This window comes from Epinephelus moara, chromosome 9, assembly GCF_006386435.1.
Source record: "Epinephelus moara isolate mb chromosome 9, YSFRI_EMoa_1.0, whole genome shotgun sequence".
Lineage (NCBI taxonomy): Eukaryota > Metazoa > Chordata > Actinopteri > Perciformes > Serranidae > Epinephelus > Epinephelus moara.
The window spans coordinates 7,456,017-7,477,278 of record NC_065514.1 but is presented as its reverse complement, the minus strand read 5'-3'; the positions used below and the strand labels follow the sequence as shown (position 1 = coordinate 7,477,278).

General features: G+C 41.8%; 1 protein-coding gene across 2 annotated transcripts in view; it reads left to right on the top strand.

Moving 5' to 3' along the window:
* il11ra (interleukin 11 receptor, alpha) overlaps positions 1 to 21,262 on the top strand; it is a 79,440-nt gene that overhangs the window by 48,619 nt on the left and 9,559 nt on the right. The window contains exons 2-9 of one of the 2 annotated variants that reach the window (XM_050052465.1): positions 3,931 to 4,027; positions 12,573 to 12,639; positions 14,813 to 14,979; positions 15,711 to 15,825; positions 16,225 to 16,388; positions 18,577 to 18,740; positions 19,032 to 19,176; positions 20,662 to 20,745. In XM_050052465.1, the coding sequence (XP_049908422.1) occupies positions 3,931 to 4,027; positions 12,573 to 12,639; positions 14,813 to 14,979; positions 15,711 to 15,825; positions 16,225 to 16,388; positions 18,577 to 18,740; positions 19,032 to 19,176; positions 20,662 to 20,745 (1,003 nt within the window). Of the gene's footprint in view, positions 1 to 3,930; positions 4,028 to 12,572; positions 12,640 to 14,812; positions 14,980 to 15,710; positions 15,826 to 16,224; positions 16,389 to 18,576; positions 18,741 to 19,031; positions 19,177 to 20,637; positions 20,746 to 21,262 lie in introns of both variants that reach the window. The other variant, XM_050052464.1, reaches the window with a different exon arrangement.

Sequence of the window (21,262 nt, the reverse complement as noted above, 5' to 3'; positions counted from 1 at the left end):
CTAAAAAGCTATATACCTTTACAGGTAGAACAGAAAAGACTAGAGGCATCAGGCATTGATGACTACACAGTTCTTTCCTAAGACAAAATGAAACAAGATGAAACAGATTAATGCAATGATGAACTATTTATTTTTAACAAAAATAAACAATTGTGCAACAGCAGTTGAAATAGTGTGAAATACCTCCACACAGCAGATTCTCTCCTTCAGTCCGTGACGTATGATGTAGCTCGCGTCGCAATAGATTTAAAGGGAAAGGATCGCCTCAGATATAGGTTGCATTTTCCGATACCCGATCCATCTATTTTGATGATATCGGGGCCGATATTCGATCCAGATATTGGATCGGTGCATCCCTTAAATGGTTGTATTTTGCGACCATTTTTGGAGTCAGTGTGAGTATTTTTTTACCACTACTCACTCGTGTGTGACCTGCAAACTTGCAGGCGTTTTTTTTGTCCCATGTTGAAAAACGAGGGAGGGACTAGCTGTGGTCGCGTCCAACGTCATATTCAAGGATGCCGAAACGAACTATTGTATAGGCGCGTTCCTCAGCCCACTGTCAAAGCCAGGCACTACACAGCGAAAAATTGCTGAGGAAAACTCAAAACTCAAACTATAGACACAGAAGAAGCCGTACAAAAAAAGCCCAATCTACACTTTAGACAGGAATGACGTAATGACATTACATGGCTCAGATCCAACCAAACAAATATAGAATGAAATGTGTGTTCTGCGCAAGTTATGGCCCCAAAGATTTTGGGAAAACAGAGTTCGCAGAAGCAACCGGTGCTACACAATTCAATCATGATACACTTAGAAAAAAGCTGAAAACATAAAATCTCCCGAGACAGGTTTACAAATCAAACAGAATCCCCACTTCCAGCAGCTTTTAAAGTCCCATTTAAAACTTCATGTTTTTAGAGGTATACTTTGTAGGAATTGTCGCCTATTGATTGTAAACACTACACTGTTTGTATGCACACTCATTCCTACTATCTCAGGAACGTTTCATTTGTTATAATGGAAAAGCTGATACGTAAGCAAGCTAACTAAGCTACCCACCAGCACCTACTTGTCCAACAGGAAAAAGGCCACCTCTGCAGCACTCTTTATCTCCATCCTTTCCTTCAGTACTCACCAGCAAAAATGAAAGCCAACCCCAGGTTCACTCTTATTTTGGACTGAGCTTTGTCTGCTTGGCATTTTGCCATGCTGTATTTGTGTTAGCATGTACCAGAGCCTCCTCTTGGATGCGTGCTGCTACTACCTGGTTGCTACCTTTTTATAAAGTCCTGACCTCACCTGCATTGTTTTTGGTTGGTGGCTACACGCCCATAAACGTCCCGACCTAGTGGATTATAAGTGATGATTGAGAGGGATTATGTTTGTACAGCACGAGTCTACATGTCGTTTTTTCTTTTTCTTTTTTTTTTTTTATCCTGCATAGTTTGCCTTTAACTACAGTTTAAAAGATGATGTATCTTTGTTTTTCTCTGAGGTCCACCTTGGATTAGCTATGTATTTTCTGAATTAATTTGTAACCCCAGTTGATCTAATCTTGTTTGAGATTTTTTCTGGATAACACGTGTTGTGTTTAAAGGCTCTGGAGCAAATTTAATCATATTACTCTCCTAATTGACAAGAACACCTGATGAAGCATGAGCAAAACCCATTGTTCACTGTTCCACTTGCAGAAAATGTTGAAAAGTTTATCAAGATATTTGAAGTTAATCCAGAGTGAAGTGTTGGTGTGCAGCAAGCCGTTTCTTAGTTTTTCTGTTTGTGTTGCCTGTTTCTTAGACCAGGCACTGTGCTACGATCCCAGCCTCAATAAAACCCTGTTTGAACAGGAAATGCATCACACTAAAGACATAACTAAACCATTTTTATGGGCCTTTAGTCTCCGTCTCCCACTATGGCCGGGCAGTTAAATGTGTTGATATGTTTGTCATGAGGATATCTCACATGCAGCTCTATAAAGACAAGTGGCACCAGAGATAAGATACATGTGTTTGTTTGGGTGACTCTGGTCTGAGTAGCTCACAGACACATACTGCACATAGTCCTTCACACTTTATGGCATTCACAGACACTTTTTTACAGACACACACAGAGGAGCGTCCAATGGCAGGAGTCCAATTGTCGTGTCTGGTTTGAGCTTTAATCAGATTGGCTTGAGGGAAGATTAATAGTTGATTGAATGAGGAAACAGTGTTTGTGTAATTGTAGCATTAGCATGTTAGCATTGCCATTGCACCCATGTTAGCATGCTGATGTTACCAGTTAGCTAAAAAGCACCACTGTTTTTTTGTCCCCAGTCCCGATCCAAGTGTCCCGAGTGCCAATCCGATACCTTTATTTTTCTTCTATAATACAGCTACACAGTGCAAGTATATTATATGTATATGTATAAGTATATTATATGTATATGTATAAGTATATTTAAGTTATTCAATTCAGATGTACATGCTTGACAATTTAATAGCTCTGCAATGCATTAAGAAAAAAATCCCTGCATCTAAGCTGGTCCTTCCTTTGTTCGTTTATATGTATTTTTTTTTTTTTTACAAAGTAAGTATGAAATAACAAACCCTCTGTTTTGGCTTTATTGTCTCAAGCGAATTTCTCTGCCTCTTCAAGAGACAGTTCTCTTGTGTTTGTTACCTTGGTGCTGCCTTTGCGTGAGTTACCTGAATGAGTTTTATTTTCATTGTATGTACATCTTTTGCGCAGATTAAGCTACAATAATGAATTACTCTTATTGGCTTTTGTTGAGCTTTTCAGTTGTGTGGTGAGTGTGGCTCTCGTCACTTCTGCACAGCTGTCTTATCTGTTCTCCGTCTGCGGTGAAACACCAGACGCTATAAATGCAAGACACTCTCACACTGATAGTTATGGTAAAAAACATAAACAGTCTCATACTGCACTTTTGCTTTCGTTTATGGCGTGTGGTGTTTCACCCTGGGGCGAGGCTCTGCATTTGCTCTTACACACACGGGAGCTCAGCGGAGCCGAGGAGAGAAAGACAGCAGGAGAGTTGGCGATGGCTGCACTCTGGGTGTCTGCTTGAAATCTTTGCGGGTAGAAGCACCTGCGTGACAGCTGACATAAATCAAAGGATTGATCCTCTATATAGCTCAATATATTGTCCAGTTAAAAAAGGCATTGATTGGCCCAGATACCGACCTTTGAGATCCAATCAGGACATCTCTTGCCAGTAGTAGCCTCATTTTATTAAATTTGATTGAAATGAGAAAATGTTTCATGTATGACACATGTCCTGCTCGTCATAATACCACCCCAAGACCACATAGTATCCACTGACCTCTATTTTTTACAGTGTTCCCATCTTGGTTACATTATATAGAAAATGTGTTAAGGTGATTTATGGTACAAAACCGGGTTAATGGATCTGTTCTCCAGCACAACTGGAACTGAAACTTTACTTTTCCAAGAAAATCTGGGAACAGTGGAAACAAAAAATCACATCCAACATAGTTTCCCTCAGTTTCTTTTATGGGAAATGTGTTTTTAATTTTGAGAAAGACTCGCACCAACAATTCCATGGGTGAGAGATAAAGGCTACCAGTTGTCTTGACCATTGTCTTTGCATTTTTGGGCTTTATGAGACATATAATTTTCAGGCAGACAGCTGGATTTGTGAGTGATTACCTGCAACATGTTGTTGCCAAACTATTTTAACATTTGTATGTGAGGAAATTGACCAAAAGAAATAAAGTCATGCTTTGTTCCCAAACATTTTTTTCTTTCGATACCAATGTACTAGAACAAAATGGACTCCAAATGATGATGATGATAATGCTGCTGATGTTGTTAATGCTCACTGCCAAACCTTTTAGGCTTTAAAATAACTCCTAATCATCATACCTCCTCCTCTCCCAACTCTTTCTCTCTGTGTCTGTCTAGATGCCAGGCCTTTTGTCCAGTCCTGTGTGTCTGACAGTCATCTGGTTTTTATCTTGGTCGCTGCGTCCCAGCCGGGCTCAGATTCGGACTGATGAAGGTAACACATGCACATGTACGCATGCACACTAAGCAGAAAGACCTTTTCTCAAGGACATATTTAAAACACACGCACGTAGCAGCACACATACAAACACACTCTCTGTTAAGGATCAGGCATGGATTCTTTTGTGAACTATTTTGGGCACTCTTGACTTATCTTGACTCAAAGTACTTGTTGGATCTGAGGCTACTGCAGAAGAAAGGAAGGAAGAAAGTAATCCAAAATGAAGAATAAAAACTGGACGCAGTGCAGTTGACTTTAAAACACTGACGCATTTTTCCAAGCAGAATCTTGATCAGAGATTTTCATGCTTCTCCCTTTATCCAATTTTGGATCCGCATCTTTAGATTTTTTATATTTGAGTTGGAGTCATGTTTTTTTGGATCTCTGCAAACAAGAAATCTATTGTCGAAGCTTTTTTTTTTGCCTCACGCAGCACTGCAGGGATCTGTTTGGCATTAAGAAATTGGCTCCTCTTTCTTTTTTTTTTCTCCTTTGAAAGACTGTTCTCCCCTCTTTGTTTCGGTCTCTTTCTTCCTCTCTCCATTACTGTATCTCTCTCTCAAATCAGCCAAATTAATCCCTCCAACAATAAGAACACTTGCCCTTGGCCCTTCAGGTGAAACTGTCAAAGTTTTCCCTTCCCATTAATTTTACCCTACGGCAGCCCCATCGTGCTTTTTTTTTTTATTGTTTGGAAAGTACTGAGTTTCATCCAGCTTGCAATTTCTGTGTCCACCCTGCCATCTGATTTCAATGTCAGGAGAAACTAGCAGCTTTCCTGTGCGAATTAGTCTGTGTGTGTGTCTGTGTGTGTGGTTTTATGCGTATTCGTGTGTGTATGCATGTGCACATGTCTGGGCCCTCCTGCCAGAGGCAGAATCAGATATGAGTGGAACGCTGCGGGTTTGGGGAATAATGTACTTCACTGCCAATAAAACATGAATACACACATTCAGACCAGCCAACTCTTTGCAATGCACCAAGGCCCCAGGTAACACTCACACACACGCAGGAGCAGAGGGAGCCGAGCATGTGCGTATATGTATTTTTGGTGGTTAAAGGGAAAAAGAAAATCTGGTTAAAACTGGCGCGAGAGTCATTGAATAAAAAGATTAAGATAGAGGGAAAGATTGACACAGATGGAGACATAAGAAAAGAGACACAGGAAGAGTTTAATATGATCTAAAGTAAATTTAATTAAGGGATGCTTTGACCCACTGTAGCTGCCAAGTTGTGTGGACACAGTTTTTCTCTGGAGTAAGTTGGGTCAGAGCGATTTATCTTTTTATATCAAATTGCAATTTGAAAGTGCAGAACGCAAAAGCCACAATTTGATTTGCTGGTCAGCTGTGAATCATACACTTAATAGTGTCTTCTTAACAAAGTACAGAAAATGAAATTTTGCCGACAACTGTTGATTTCGCCAGCTGTTATGACTAGAGTTAGTTATCGTTTGGGTTTTTTCCATCACAGATGCTAAACTGATGTTTTTAAAACGGTATTTTTAAACGGTGGCTGAACTCATACAAAGATACGACAGTCAACGATGTGAAAGACTGGCTTTTTGGTTTTATTTTATTCCAAAGGCAAATTTGAACGTGAACCTGAACAATATATGACCTCTTAACAGTTAAAAGTATACCTAAATATAAAAATATGAATTAATACAAATGCAGTCCACCTGCCACCTGGGGTTGGTGGAATCCAAAATCTAGATAACCCTTCATTTGTTGGCAGGTGAGTGAAGCTAATCTAGCAGCCACTAGCATATTTTACCAGCATTTGGTTGGTGGCTGCTGCTGATTTCCAAAACTGCCTAAACCAACGACAGTTCATTCACTCATGTTCTGTAACTGTCTCCTGTTTGGGAGTCACACTCTGGCACCAAAATGAGGCAATAAAATCTGTGTCATGATTCAGTCTGGTTGTAACCGGTCATGTGGGAACTGATGCCATATTGGCACTGGGTTTTGGAACCCAACCCTGATAGTGACAACTGTCAGGGTTGGGTATCGTTTAAAAAAATACGATACCAGTACCAGTGCTGGTACCTATATAGTACTTCATGTGAGACCTTTTTTTCCACTTCATTCGATACCCATCCTGTGAATGCAAGCGATCAGTTGTGTAAAATGGCCCCACCTTACAAACAACTCTGTGAAAAACACCGCCAACAGCTTGTTTGGGTTGTAGCTGCTGCAGTAGTCGGCCAATCCCACATTGAATTCAGTCAAAGAAGTCGAAAGTCATTTGTATGGATCCAGTGTATCGTAACATTTCATGGCAGAAGTTTCAATTCCTTTTGGTACTGTGTTATTTCAGCCAATACCTTAAAGGTATCAAGCACTGATACCTTGTCCTAGTTGCTGGTAAACTTCAGATGATTTTGTGATTTGGCAAATTTAAAACACTAAAATTCTAAGCTTTTTTTCTGGTTAACACGAGAGGAGTGAGGTGTGTCTCTTTGAACATTTAATGATCTAGGTGATCATCTCCTCATGTATATTTTAATATTACAGACTTGTGTCACGACTGTTTTCTCCACTGAGCCCTCGCCGACAGAGCCCCAGATAACGCGGTGACGTCACCAAACTACGTTTTTTAACTTGGAGACGACACGTTGTAAAGGTACGGATATTCTTCCCAGTGTTGAATCAGATCTGCCTCCAGGGCCTGGGTCCAAACACAACGCGCTCCCCGTGATCCTGTGGACGCCGCCATTGTTGTTGCTTGCCGGCTTGTCATCTTGGGAGAGAAACAAGCAACCAGGGCTATGGAAACAAGCCCAAAAGAAGCGACTATCATGCGTTTAAAGAACTTATTAGACGGATATATATAGAGGAAGGAAACAAGCCCAAAGTCGCGGCTAATAAGCGGACCTGGCAACCCCGCGGCTTGTCCTCCTCACATTTCTTTCGTCCTCCTGTGTGCTGACGTGGGACGTATCCCACCTCTCATTGGCTGATGCTCTTTGTCAGTCATGTCACACTTCTCCAGTTTTCTAGCATGCCNTACAGTAGAATGCTTTTTAAACTCCGCTCCGTTTCCATTTCATTTGCCTGTAGTGTGCATATGTGTAATGGCGTGAGGCATTACGTGGTATCGGATTGGTCATAGCCTGTACTCGCCGATAGCCGATACCGCATTTTAGGTAGTATCGGAGGCCTTTCCGATACTGGTATCGGTATCGGTACAACTTAAGTGGCAGACTATGTGCTGACTCACCTCCGACCCAAGGTGGCTCTCAAGATCCTCTGCGACGTCAAAATTGCGGTGAAAACCATGTAATGTGAACTAGGCTTAAATTGTCCGTAGGTGTGAATGTGAGTGGGAATGGTTGTCTGTCTCTATGTGTCAGCCCTGTGATAGTCTGGTGACCTGTCCAGGGTGAACCCTGCCTCTCGGCCAATGTCAGTTGGGATAGGCTCCAGCCTCCTCCGCTACCACCAACAGAATAAGCGGTTATGGAACATGAATGAATAAAATTGTAATGACATATTGGTCAGAAAAATTCCAGATTCTTTTCCTCAAATTGTTCAGCCCTACAATGAGGGATTATAGCCAGATTGTCTGGTGTGTTCACTCAAAGGGATTATAACGGAAATGTCTGGTGTGCTCACTTTTGGTTTCACCTCCTGATAAGTAGTTCAAATAATCAGGCTCAGCTGGAGTGTGTGATGGTCTGTCGGCTCCTATTCTCTGCCCTGTTCTCTGATCTCAGCCATGAATGTTCGATAACAATAGTGGACAGATCTATGATGATATGAAACAAAAAGAATTTCCTTTTCATAAAAAAAATAATCACGACATCTACAGGTGTAGTGTCTGTCTTGGTAGCTCAGATTTATTAACCATGTCTCGTGTTGTGTCTGATAAATTTCCCCGTACACACCGCAGCAGAAGAAACACGCTTCCATTCGCTTATTAAAAAGTCTCAGTAGGTTTCATTGTCCTCCTCTCCGCGCATATTCGTCTCCTCCACTTAAACACATAACTGCAACCACAAAATCACCGTGGAGCACTTAGCTGCTCTTTTCCCCAGCTGTTTCATTTTGCACAGCCACTAAAACAACAACAGAAAGGCCAGAAAGGCGAGCTTTAGGTGTGGGTGAAAACCAAGTATTGAAAGGCCCTCAGTGAAATCTCCAACTTGTGCATGTGTAAAATTTAATTAAGGATTAACTTAGTTGGTCCCCAAAGGGCACATGAGGTTACTGCAGCGGGGAAAACTAACATAAATATACCAATACTGCAAATTAAATAATAACATCCCTGAAAAGTTTCCCCTTCTTCACCTGCCTGGTCCCCTTGAGCCTCACTGATGTAAACAACAAAATCACACTTTGAAATACCAGCTTAGTGTTTTAAGTTATCTTTCCTGACACCACTTCAAACTTGTGACATAAAGAGAGGTTTGTATAAAGCATGAAGAAGAAAAACAAACCCCAAACTTGGGACAGATTGTTTGTTACAGTGGGAGGAGAGGCCAGCGGGGAGTGTGCATGCCTGAGTGATTTGAGGTTGAGAATTAATGAAGGTGTGTGCGTGGCAGCCTGGCAGTCAAAGTGATGTTTTTCCACTCCAGATCTACTGTAAATGCCAGCTTTCATATAATGGAGCCAAGCTAAACATGCACACATGCAAACTCGCACACTGCAGATAGAGTATCAACTTGGCAAATTACTACAGTTACCACAAATATTTGCTCAGGTATACACTGCACTTAGTATTGCTTCAAATCCGCACTACCTCTCAATTTTGCATGATGACAAGAAGCAGTTTAGCAACTTCTATCTTGTTGTTGTGTTCAATAAAGCCCTCATCACACCAAACTGACCGTACTTGGCTTGTCAGCTTTGTCTTACATTCGTAGACACATTAATTGATACCTATGATACTTATGTTGTGGGTGATAAACCATGACATTATGTCACTGAACAATCTCGGCTACATCCCGCACATTAAAGGATACGTTTGGTATTTTCAACCTGGCTGTTTTTCCCCATGTTTTTGTGTCTGTGTGACTGATGGAAGGCTGCAATGTAACCACTCTGGGCATGTTTGCACTGTTAATTTACCTCGACTAAAAGTGTTTGTTTTCCCCACTGACATGCTCAGATTATTATTCCAAGTGTCTGACACTTTAAGGAAAGGATCCCAACAGATATTGACCTTTTCCTTAAAGACTAAGATCCTTTCTGTTTAACCAGAAACAGCCCTAAAATCGCCGTTGCCAGTTCCACCAGACTTCATTTAAATAAACATTAATTTAAGTGTATATAGAGCCAGCACATTTTCACATCCAACTGGGTGAACTGAGTGTTTATTTTAATCCAACTAGAGTTGGTGGTTGTTGGAACAGTCGAAAGATGAGCTTAGAAGTTTTTTTTGCAAGTTTTATTTGTTTCTTTTGATTGAACGAAGTGTGTTTTCAAATGATTTAATCACTGTTTATTTGAATGGAGTCTGGTGGGTTTGGTGATAGCAATGTTGGGGCTGTTTCTGGTTTAACAATTAAGATCTTAAAGCCACAGTGTGTAGGAATTTCTCCCATCTAACGTTGAAATCATATATTGCGTTCAAACAGATAGCGCACTCTAGCGCCTCACTGTTTCAAATGCATATTGCAACTACGGTAGCTGCTGTGTACCAAAAAGCTATGATGACATTGATGAAACCATGTCATCTGATACTTCATGGAGTATTCATTCAGGCTCCTACACAGACACAGGTGATGCGAGTTGACAAACCCCCTCCTCACCATGCTGGCTGTGTTTACAACGTAGGACTGTTGGGGCAGATGTAAATCGAAACAAACCAATCACGCCGTGTCTTTTGACAACTGACAAGTGGCTCAAACTCACACACCTCATCCCTCTCCTCGCGGCGTGGCGCTGGCCTGTGATTGCATTACCTTTCTCCTCCTTTCCACCCGGGAAAGGCTACCCCGATGTTGACCTCGTTTTTTGAATTCGCTGGTCACGTTGCCTTTTTGATTACCTTTTGTGCTTTCTTGGCAACGAGGATTCCGTCTCCCGTGATGCTGCATATGCATGACCCAGCATTATGCTCAAAGACTGGGACTTTGTTATGCCGGGTTAGTAGTGAAGCGCCTCTTGCTCCTCTCCTTCGTCTTCTCAGTCTCGCAGTGCTGGTCTGGCTCTCAACAAAAACACTGATGGCAGGGCTGTATGTCCCTTGCTGGCGGATGTATTCTCAAGATGGCGAAGCGTTATGGAACCCCCCAGACGACTTACTGGCATGATGTACAAACAAATCCGAAATTCTCCTCTTACGAGAATAAGTCAGATTATTGGTGGAGGTAATGATACACCAGTGATGACATTTATGAATGCAGGCATTGATTTTTGCCAGTAAACAACTGAAAATGTTACACAATGTCCCTTTAGGGTCTATAGGAATAATTTCTGTAAGTTGTCAGACACTTAAAGGCCCGAACATACTCGGGCGGAACGTACGCGGAACGGACTCCACGGAGGTCCGTGCGGACTCAAAGCGGACGTCCGCAAGCCCTGTGCGCGCAAAGCTCAGATTTTACGACCCCGCGGACTCTGCTCCGCGCACCAGTGACTGCTCGGCATGTATTTTTCACATCGCTGGGATTTTTCACTGACATTTTTACAACGCGGAAGTGCTCTCGACTATGAAAGCCCGAATGACTGCGGACATTCCTTGTGGAGTCCGCTCCGCTTATAGTACGCCCGAGTATGTTCGGACCTTAAAAGGAATCTGAACATGTCAGCGGCAAAAACGAGCATTTCTGGTGGACGTTAACAGTGCAAACTCGCCCCAAGTGGTTACATTGCTGCCTTTTTCTCTACTGCCGACGACAGCATCTCGCTTAGTAGTGCGATCAATTAAAAAAAAAATTGATTCCCATTAGTCACTCAGACACAAAAACATGGGAAAATACAGTCCAGGTTGAAAAATACTGAACTTACCCTTTAAATGGTCAGTAGCTTTGATTGTGTGTGCCCAGGTTCAGAGATACCACGTCTGAAACTTGTGCTGCCGTCCCAGTTAGATGGAGGTGCATGGAGTTTTGTTTGGGCTGCTTCAATAGTTGTAAAAACATAAACGAAATAGTAAATAATAACTTTGTTCATGTTAAGTTTTCCAATTGTCTTTCTTAAATGATATGACCGCCATAAAGAAAATTCCATTCGCCCCCATGCATAAGGGTGGAGACAGAAATCTCAGAGATGGCTATCGTGAAACCACAGCAGATAAAACTGAAGCTATTTGCATGGCTAGATACCACTAGAGGTGATGTCGGACAGAATTAACAGGATGTCTGCAGGTCTTCGAAAGTCTTAAATTGTCTTAAAGTAAATTTTAGAAATAGTAGACTTCAAAGTTATTAAATTGTCTTAAATTTGAATCTATGAAGTCTTAATTGCCACAGGCATTTTATCTAAAAAACTCACTCATCTTTTAATTTATTTCTGACAAAATGAGTCAGGCTCTTTTGTGTCAAAGTTCACATTTCTGATGTTACAAATCCGTCAACCTACCACCGTCTTTTCACTTTATACGTGCACAGACCTGTTGGCAAATTGTAGATTAATCTAACTTACTTTAACCACATTCCTACATAAAACCTACCTCTGCACAGGACCACACACATTCTGCTTAACTTAATATTTACCTGCAATGCTTGAATAAGAAAATGACAGTCTGTCCAAAAATCAGTCTTAAATTTGGTTGAAAATTATCTTAAAACGGAGTAAATTTAAGTGTCTGATAAGTGTGAACACCCTGATTAAGTAAAAAGGACGAATGCATGCTTTGTACAAAACAAGCCTGGTCTTTCTGAAAACCCATGTGGCAAAGCTCCGTACGAGGTAGTAAAATGTGTCCCATGTCAGGCTGAATATTGATATTTTGGAACACGGCGAACAGAACAAGGCACATCATGTCAGTGTATCTTGTTCAGACCTCTCTTCCAAAATCAATAGCATGCTCGTAGTCACTTGTTTAGTTTGGGTCTTTCTACGGTAAAGGCTGGGAGCAGAGGGCAATGTTGAATCTTCTGGGAAGTCGTTGAAAAAATCTGACATACAGCCAAATTAAGACAATGAGCAGGAAGCGGCTCAAAGTTGTCCAAATTGATTTATCCGCAGGTGGATCAGCCGCACTAGTAAGCTCTTGCATTACAAAGACTCATTTTTATAATGATAATGTCTTCTCTGTCTGTTATTGAGGAGATCTTTAAGAGGATTTGCTGATACAGAGTAATAATATTTTAATGTGATAATAATAAACTTTCAGAAAAATAAAACACACTGGAGCAGCTTTATACTGTGTGCCAAAGTCTCCGCAGCCTCGAATCTGCAGGATCCCGAACCTTGTATGGTCATGTTATTGTGATACTGTTGACTCGACTGTAAATGGTGGCCCTTAAATCACTTTGACACAGACAATGCGGACACGCGGTATGTCAGATTGTGCAGTGTGCACATACTGTAAGCCATACGACAATGTGCTTTAATGTTTTATGCGATGTCTGTGTTTGCAGTGTCAGGCGTGCAGTTTGGGCGCTTGGAGTCGAATGTGACACTGGCATGCGGGAAATCACAAATCAGGTAAGGAAAGAAAAACGATTGCTTGTGTTGTGTTTCTTTGTCTCTGGATGACGAAGAGATCTGCTTTACTGATCCAAAACATCACTATAGCGGCTACATATATGACATTTAAGAGTAGAGAAGAGAAGACAGGAACAAATTCATCATGTCATGAATCAAATCATAAAGGTTGCAGTGATATCGTTACGCATGTTTTTTTTCCCCAGCTTTCACTAGAAGACATATGCATGTTTATGTGCCTTCAAGAATTGTTGGGAAATGTATAAAATTCTGACAAAATAAAACAGTTTAAGTGGTAATGGTGGTCTGACAGTCAACACATTATCGTCAGTGGTGTCGTATAGTGGAGTATACCCACCTATTAGCCAAAAGCCATTGGGATATATAGGACAGTATACCCACTTCCTCCTCAGTAACCTACCCATCTACTTAGTAGGACAACCCCCTTGTCAATCACTGCTACACCACCGATTTTCATGAAACAACTGGTCTAACAGTGTCTACATTGCTAAAGCAGTAAAGCAGTAGGTTCAAAGAATGTAGACTGGGGGTACAGGCTCGTCATTGGCCACCTATTTCAAAATCACCTTTGCTACGTGGCTCTAGTTTCGTATAGCCAGACCTATCTCCATTTTCATTTTAGCGCTGTGTGCAACCTCCCAACTAGCAACCTGCACGCTAACACGTCTTTTAATGTCTTATGTGGCATTTTCTTTTGCCATTTTAATGCCAGGGTTCCCTCCCAACACTATTTTCACAACAGCATTGTTGTTGGGCTTAGCTCCGCCCAAGACGATTGTGATTGGTTTAAAGAAACACAAACAATCTACAGTGTTTTTTTCCATAAATGTGGAATAATGATGGGCTCAGCCAGGCTTTTGTCTAATGCTAGCCCAACACAAGATACGTCTGGCTATGCTAGATAACTAAGGGGGCGATCACACCTACAAGGAGCGCTAGAAACGAGACGCCAGTAAAACAATCGATTCCCTATGATATGGCGCGTCTGACTGGTTTTCAAGAGTCTTTTCAAGCGGTTTTTAGACGCACGTTTGTAGATGCTGAAAGTTGAAATAATCTCAACTTTTGGGCGTCAGGAGCCAGTAGCACCACCAGCAGAGCAACGGCAAGTGCCCTCCTCCGTCTTGGGTCCATTTTCAATGTTTTGATCCCCCGGTTGCGCACGCACCCCGCTTTACAGGCGCTCCTCTTAAGGAGCAATCATTGAAAGGGCGTGTCAGGCATTTCAAGCGTCTTTGAAGCGTCCGCGCCACCTTTAGGTGTTATCGGCCCCTAAAGCAGGCACAAAAACATAAGTTATCTGACTTGAGACTGAGGCAATGTGTGCCAGCTGAACCATCTTTTCTAAAAGAAGAAAAGTCCAACAACTACTAACAGAAAAAAGACTTTAAACATAACATTGAAGTGTATTGTCAGTAAATCCTATTAAAGGCGAACCCAACTACGGATGCTGACAATATCAGCACATCATCGGAATCAACCAATATTTGCTTTGAAATGAACTATGGGAATCAGCCAACATGCTGATGATATCGGTGCGTCTTTGTACCGACTGATATCGGCTTTAAAATGAAGTGTTAGAATCAGCCAACATGCTTTTTCTTATTTTGCGTAATGAATGAATTTTACATACATTGTGAAGCATTATATTTCATGTCTCCATCTGCTGGCAGGCCTTCACGATAAGAGGATGCATGTATAATATGATGTTAATTCCTCAGAAGAGACTTGATGATCACTAAAATTAGGTGGGGAAAAAGGTGGATATATCGATATTGGTGTTGGTTGGCCAGATAAGTTGTTACATATTGGCATATTGGATACTGGGAAAAAATCCAATATCGTGAAATGCTAAACCCAACGATGAATTTGTCTCACTAACAGGTGTTGCCTGCTACATCTTTTTCATGTGTCCTAGAACTTTATTTTTGTCCAAAACGTAGCATTGCAAGATGGACTAAGGCACTGTTGGTTGTGCTCTCTTTATTGGATTTGTTGACAGTGAGAAAAATATAGTTTTAAAATGCAGATTTGGGTATTTGCTACCTTTGATATCATCCTTAAAGATTTTAGTTGTTGCTTAAGTGCTCACAGGTTAGTGTGTGAAGTCATCACCAGCATAATAACTAAACTCTAATGTGTTCCTGACCAGGACACCTGTGGTGTGGCATCTCAACCGCAGCTCGGCGTTACCATGGCACAAACTAACATCAGATGGAACCTTAGTCCTGCTGCGCGCCAACCACTCAGCGCAGGGCAACTACAGCTGCTATGACAACCGGGGGCTCCTCCTCCACTCCGTCAAACTCAGGCTGGGCCGTAAGTGTTGTTGTGTTGTGACTTGTCCGGGCTCACAGCGCCTAATTTAGAAGTTATTACACTTTAACAGCTCTGCCATACTTTTAGTTTCTCGCCGTGGGACTGCAGCTTTAAAAGATTACTCTTCTCAGCAGGAACACGCCTGTGTCCCCTGTGTTTTAGACAGCATCTCCCAGTCCCTCGCACTACAGCTCAGTCTTTGGATTATTCAGCATAAAATAATTTTCTGTTCTTCCTACTCAGACATTCTCATCTCTTTTTGAGCTTGCCTCAGTGTATTTTTCTCTATTTCTGTTTCTCTTTCTCCGCCTTTTTTCATGAACGACTTTCTTCTCTAAACATTTCACATATGCCGGCCCTCTGGCTGTACCAAGATATCTTATGACAACAGAGATGATCAGAACAGCACTACTGGTCCTCAGAGGAAATGGGTCTTATCGGCCGTCACAAAGACAAAGCCCTCCACTTCCTGTAACTGTCTCAAACAGGAAGTGGCTCCCTAAGTGGATTTCCTTTTGAGGGGTAGAGAGTTTTCCATGGTACTGGCCAGGCCGCTCCTGAAATATTTTAGTTCATGAGAGGGACACCAGAGCACTGAGCTGTTGATTTTAGACCTCAGGGATAAGGCATAGAAACATTTTCTAATGTCACTTGACAGGGCCCCTTAAAAAAAAGAAAAAAAGAACTCCCTTTCTGTTCTGAAAATAAACTGTGTGACTCCCGTTTCCCAGACCCCCCTGGGCTGCTGAGCATTTCCTGTCAAGTGCCGAATCACACGCATGTTCGCTGCTCCTGGGTGGAAGCAGTGAAGACCTTCCTGCCAGCCACGTACAATGCCTCCCTCAGGTAAGAGTGAGTTACTGCAAGTGAAACAGCAGCGCCAAAGGCCATATTCAGACTGAGCAATGAAGAAACTAATTATAGTGCATGTGGCACAGAGTTGCATTTTGAATGAAATACGTATAGTGTGAGTCGTATCCCAATGTGAACCCTGACTATCCTTCTTTGTTTCCTCTCTTCACTTTGCCATATGGCACGCAGTGGAAACTTTTACCACAACACATTACAGCAGTGTTTCTCAAGCTCTTTTTTTTAAAGTGTCAACTGAGAAAAGTCGAGCTTTGGCTCCAGCGTTCAGCTGTGATGACCCCTCAGTGATTACATTTCTGCAATTTCCAGCACACACTTTAGTTGCCTTTTACCCAGCAGACTGCAGCACTTGACAATTTCTGTTTTGTTTTCAAGGGGGACTGGACAGGAGTGGAGGCCGTGTGTCGTGGATGTCGTCCGCAAGCACTGTGATGTAGATCACCCTGCCTTCTGGCAGACCATCCATACCCTGAGAGTCACAGAGACCAACGCCCTTGGGTCGGAGACAACATCTGTCCGGTTTAAATTACATGAGCTTTGTAAGATCACATAAAACACACCCACACATGCACGCACACAGGAATGTAGTGATTAAAATATTTTCATATTTTAGTGACAAATTTGTATGATGATTGTGTGTCTGTGAAGCACTTAAGTGACTTTGTTTTTCCTCAGAAGGTTGTGAATTTTACAATTATTTTCTTCTTCCATTACTCCAAAGGGCAGGCCATATTCTCAGAGCACACCTGTATTTATATCTGTGCACAATAGCTTCTAAAATACTCTTATCACGACATAAGACAATAAAAATAAGAACGTCAGGTAGTTGTTTTTTTCTCCTTTCTTTCGGTGGTAGGTCGTCTTTGCTGGTGCTTTGTTATAATTTGCTCTGGACAATAAAGCGACTCACGGCTTTCTCCTTTTAAATGTCATCATCCCTCACACTGGCTGCCAATCAGGACTTTTCATGTGTCACACACTTAGAATTCCTACACACAAATGGTGACAGATTCCCCACAAAGGTTTTTTAAATTCAGTTGAATTAAAGTACATTTTTTTAGCTAGAGTTTGCCTCTTTAATAGGAAACCTGTGCAGACAACATACTGATACAGTCAGTTAAAAATGTATTCATAACCTTTTTATAGGCCCAGTTGAATTGTGCAATAGTAATGTGTGGCACCAATGGCGCGTTCCAGGCAACCCGTAACCCGTGTTTTTACAACCTTCTACCCGTGAAAGTGCACTGGAACGGCAGTCAAACCTGTAACTTACCACCCGTGAACTACTCCCAGTTACGCTCTCTGACGTCACACAGCCCTCTAAACAACAATGGCAGCCCCATGGATGTGGTGCTGACGCAGGTGATACACGGTGCTCTAACGTGAACATTAAATCTGCTAACGTTAACGCATTATTGGCAGTCGCTCTAACAGCAGTGCAAGAATAAATCAATACTAAATACATTTCCAAACACACAGATAACGTAAAATAAAAAGTATAATAACATCTGTGACCTTATGCGCCATTTCTCCTCCTCCGTTTTGCTCACATGAGCAAGGAACAGGCACCTTTGGCGATAGAAGTGATTGTAAACAAACGTAAACCCCGCACGGTCAGCCATGTTGGTTTGACAGTTTGGCGTGACTTGACGTGGTGACTTACGGGCTCAGAGACTTGCCTGGAATGCAGCATAACACTATTCAAAACTGCTATTGTGATTCACTGACAATGTTGCTGGATCTGTCCCCTCTGTTATTTTTTACTACTTGTGACATAACAGTCACTTAAAAAGCGTGTTCAAATGCTGCACTGTCAGGGGTACAAGCGTCATGGCTTAATAACATCTTGATTGTCTACTTCTTTTGTCTAAAAAACCAATAGAAATCCATAGGCTTCGTGTCCTTACTTGTCACCAGTTAACCTGCATGTCTTTGGACTGTGGGAGGAAGCTGGAGTACCCACGCTGACACTGCATTGCCAGGCACATCCAAGAATGCACAAACATTGAAGCTTCAATATGCCGCTATAAAGATTAAGCAAACTTTATTTTGTTGGAAGGATACACCCATACATCCATGTAACATGCACATGCAGAGACATTCACACAAAATGTCTTGATTTCTAAGGCTGCACATAATTTTTCTCCCGCCTGCAGTTGTGACCGTGCCCGCTTGGTCTTCATCTAACGACCTCAATTATCTTGTTTTGCCACTTCTCTGTGGGCATGACGTTCTTGTCGCTCTAGAGCAGAGCCATTCACAGCGTCCTTGAGACGGTCTTCACAGCACCTGGTGTGCTCGCTGGATGTTGCTCAGCACTTTTCTCAACCTCTGCATACTTTTTGTTACAGTGGTGTGAATGCGCCTCAGGACATAAATAAAGAGATAAGAGTCTGTGGGATGGGATTCAGAGAACTCATGGATAGTTCGAGTAATAGCGAGGTCACGTATTCATTTAAAAAAAAAAAAGTTTGATTCACTTTATATTCCTCAGAGCTGCAGGGGTAGATCATTCATCAGATAAAGAACAGCAACAATACAAAAGACTAAAAAGCAAACAGGTGGAGAAATTTAGTGTTAATGGTTTGATTTGTTACATTCCTCCCTCTTATATTTGATATCTCTCTCCAAATTTTCTTTATTGTATCTTAAACCATGTGCAAACCACAGAGGAAATACTTGTGGCCAAATCTCACTGTCTTTCTCTCTGTCTGTCTTTCTTTGCAGTGAAACCGGACCCTCCAGAGTCACTGCTGGTCAAGGAGCTCGAAGGCTATCCAAAGAGGCTGATCGTCTCATGGAACTTTCCCTCCTCCTGGCCGCTGCATGATGCTTTCCCTCTTATTTTTCAGATCAGATACAGGCCACAGGGCTCTGTGTACTGGTCAGAGGTTAGTAAAAAAGGCTGGAGACTTCATTTGGGTTCATACTCTGAGTTTAACTCTTGTATCTCATCAGACCGATACTCTGTATATACAGGTTGTTTTAAAGACAGCACAACAGTAGTTTCCCTGTATTATACCAGCAGTTTAAACTTAACATATGTTCATTTATTTACTTGCTCTGATCGGTAACAAACAAATAACCCAAGTATTGTCACTAACTTCTTGCTTGGCGTGTCACTCAGACCCCACAATAGGTCTGAAAACAAATCCCTGTCCTGTCTCTGTCTCCATCGTCAGGTTTACTCTGAGGAGAGTCCAGTCGTAATATTCGACGCCCTGGCCGGTCACTTCCACCAGGTTCAGGTCCGAGCCCGTGACGAGGTGAACTCTGAGAGCCAGTGGAGTGAATGGAGTCCCCTGCATCTCGTCAGGCCCTGGGAAGGTCAGAAAGAACATTCACTAAATGTTGATTTTTAAGTCTATTTTTAGAGCACTTTTAAAAGCAACAGACGTTGAGAAAAAGTGCTTCACAGAGAGGAAAATAAGAAATGAAACTCAAGACATGAGTCAATAGAGGCATTATTATGGATAAAAAATATGACAACACAATAGCCATGTTGCTAGAGCTGCAGTGATTAGTCAATGGAATAACTGGAAATTATTTTACTAATCTCTTATCATTTCAGTAATTATTTAAGCAAAAAAAAAAAAAAAATTGACCTTTTGCTAAGCCCCGCCCCTTTGTGATGGTCTGACAAGCTGTCGGAGTAAGCATGGAGCCCACACTGTAGCTAACTGCACTCCCTGAAGAAATATTATCATATTTCTGGAAGAATGAAAGAGTGATTCCAGAGAGAAGCAGACAGAGGGGTCTACAGTCTGTGTTTGAAGGATATATCCAGGATGTCAAACTGACTCAGCAGCAACAACAGGTTAAAAAGACAAAGATAGTTAGAAGCTAAAGCCGAACTATAGGCTACAGATCACAGTGTAAAAGTGAACCACCACATCACTGCTGATCGCCACACACGACAATGAATATAAAGGGAAACTTTGCTGATATTGAACCAGCTGTGTGGCATCACAGTGTGTGCAGATGAACGGTGTTTGGGATCTTGGGATCTCCAGGGGACGTCAAACAACGTTCATCTGCGCACAACATTCAGTAGGCTATATCTTCAGTAGCTAGCTAGCTAACCCTACACTTTTCAGGGTTTGATTTTGGTTTTGGAACAGGGAAGAAACGTATATCTTTTTCCAACCTCTCCAGGTAACGAGTATCATTAATACACGACGTGCCCCAGGCACAACATTTAGCTCCAAATCCACAAAACCAGCCTGAAAATGAAGGAAATCTGGAACGACTGCATTAGAGTCAATGGACCCTGGTCTGAGCCGGCCTGCTGCTACATCATGATTGGCCAGTCTGCGTCCAGGGGTGGGACTTAGAGAAGAGTCAATTGTGGTTCCAGCTTCTCAAATATGGAAGGCTGCAGCTGCTCCTTGTCTTAATAGTGTAGTCAACGAAATATGTTTGGGTTTTGGACTGTTGGTCAGACAAAATGAAATATTTCAAGACGCCTTGGACTCACCTTTTTTCTGAGGATTTAAAGACCAAAAACGAATCTAGAAAATTATCTGCAGAATAATCAGAAACAATTGGTAGTTGTAGCCCTGCGTGTTTTAATCAGAACTACTGAATAACAGAAACGATAGATCTTAGGGGAAAAAACACTTGATACATCTATCAGGGCTCATGCATGTAGTGTATGTAGTGCTATCACCTTAGATTAGCAGAAGTCCTTTTAACCCTGTAACAAAAGACTTTGTAATTTGTGCTTATTCATCGTTACTCACCAGAATAAATTCCCAAAAATGTGTGTGTGTTTTGTATTTACAACAGTCTCCTCCACCCCTCTATCTCCAGAGAATCTCCCGCCAGAGGGAGACTATCCAGATTATTTTTTCCCCTTCAACTCAAAACCCGAAACCTCCACGGAAAAGTCGAACAGTAAGTTGTTTCAAAAAAGATAATTGCGTGTGTGATTGTATTCCAGAGCAACACCCAGTGTGTTTGTGTTGTGGCTCAACAGTAGTACGATTACTGTCACTGTTATTATTATGAGCAGCTCTGCCAAAAAATGTGCTGCTTCTTCCACTGCAGTTGTTTCTGCTACAATTACAGAAGCTGCTACTGTTACTAATGACCACCACTGCTAAATCTACACTCTGCTACTATTACTGTAATTATTACTGCTGTGTTTAGTACATCCACTGCTACACTGCTAATATTGCTTCTGCCACAACTTATACTTTCACTTCTGCTACTACCTTACTATATAATGACGAAAACTCTGTCTGTGTGTCTGTTCCACGTTTTTCTCCTCACTGACTTGGTCAATCCATGTGAAATTTGGCACAGTGGTAGAGGGTCATGGGAGGATGCCAATGAAGCAATATTACATCAATTGGCCAAAGGGGGGCGCTATAGCAACCAACTGAAATTGCAAACTTTGAATGGGCATATC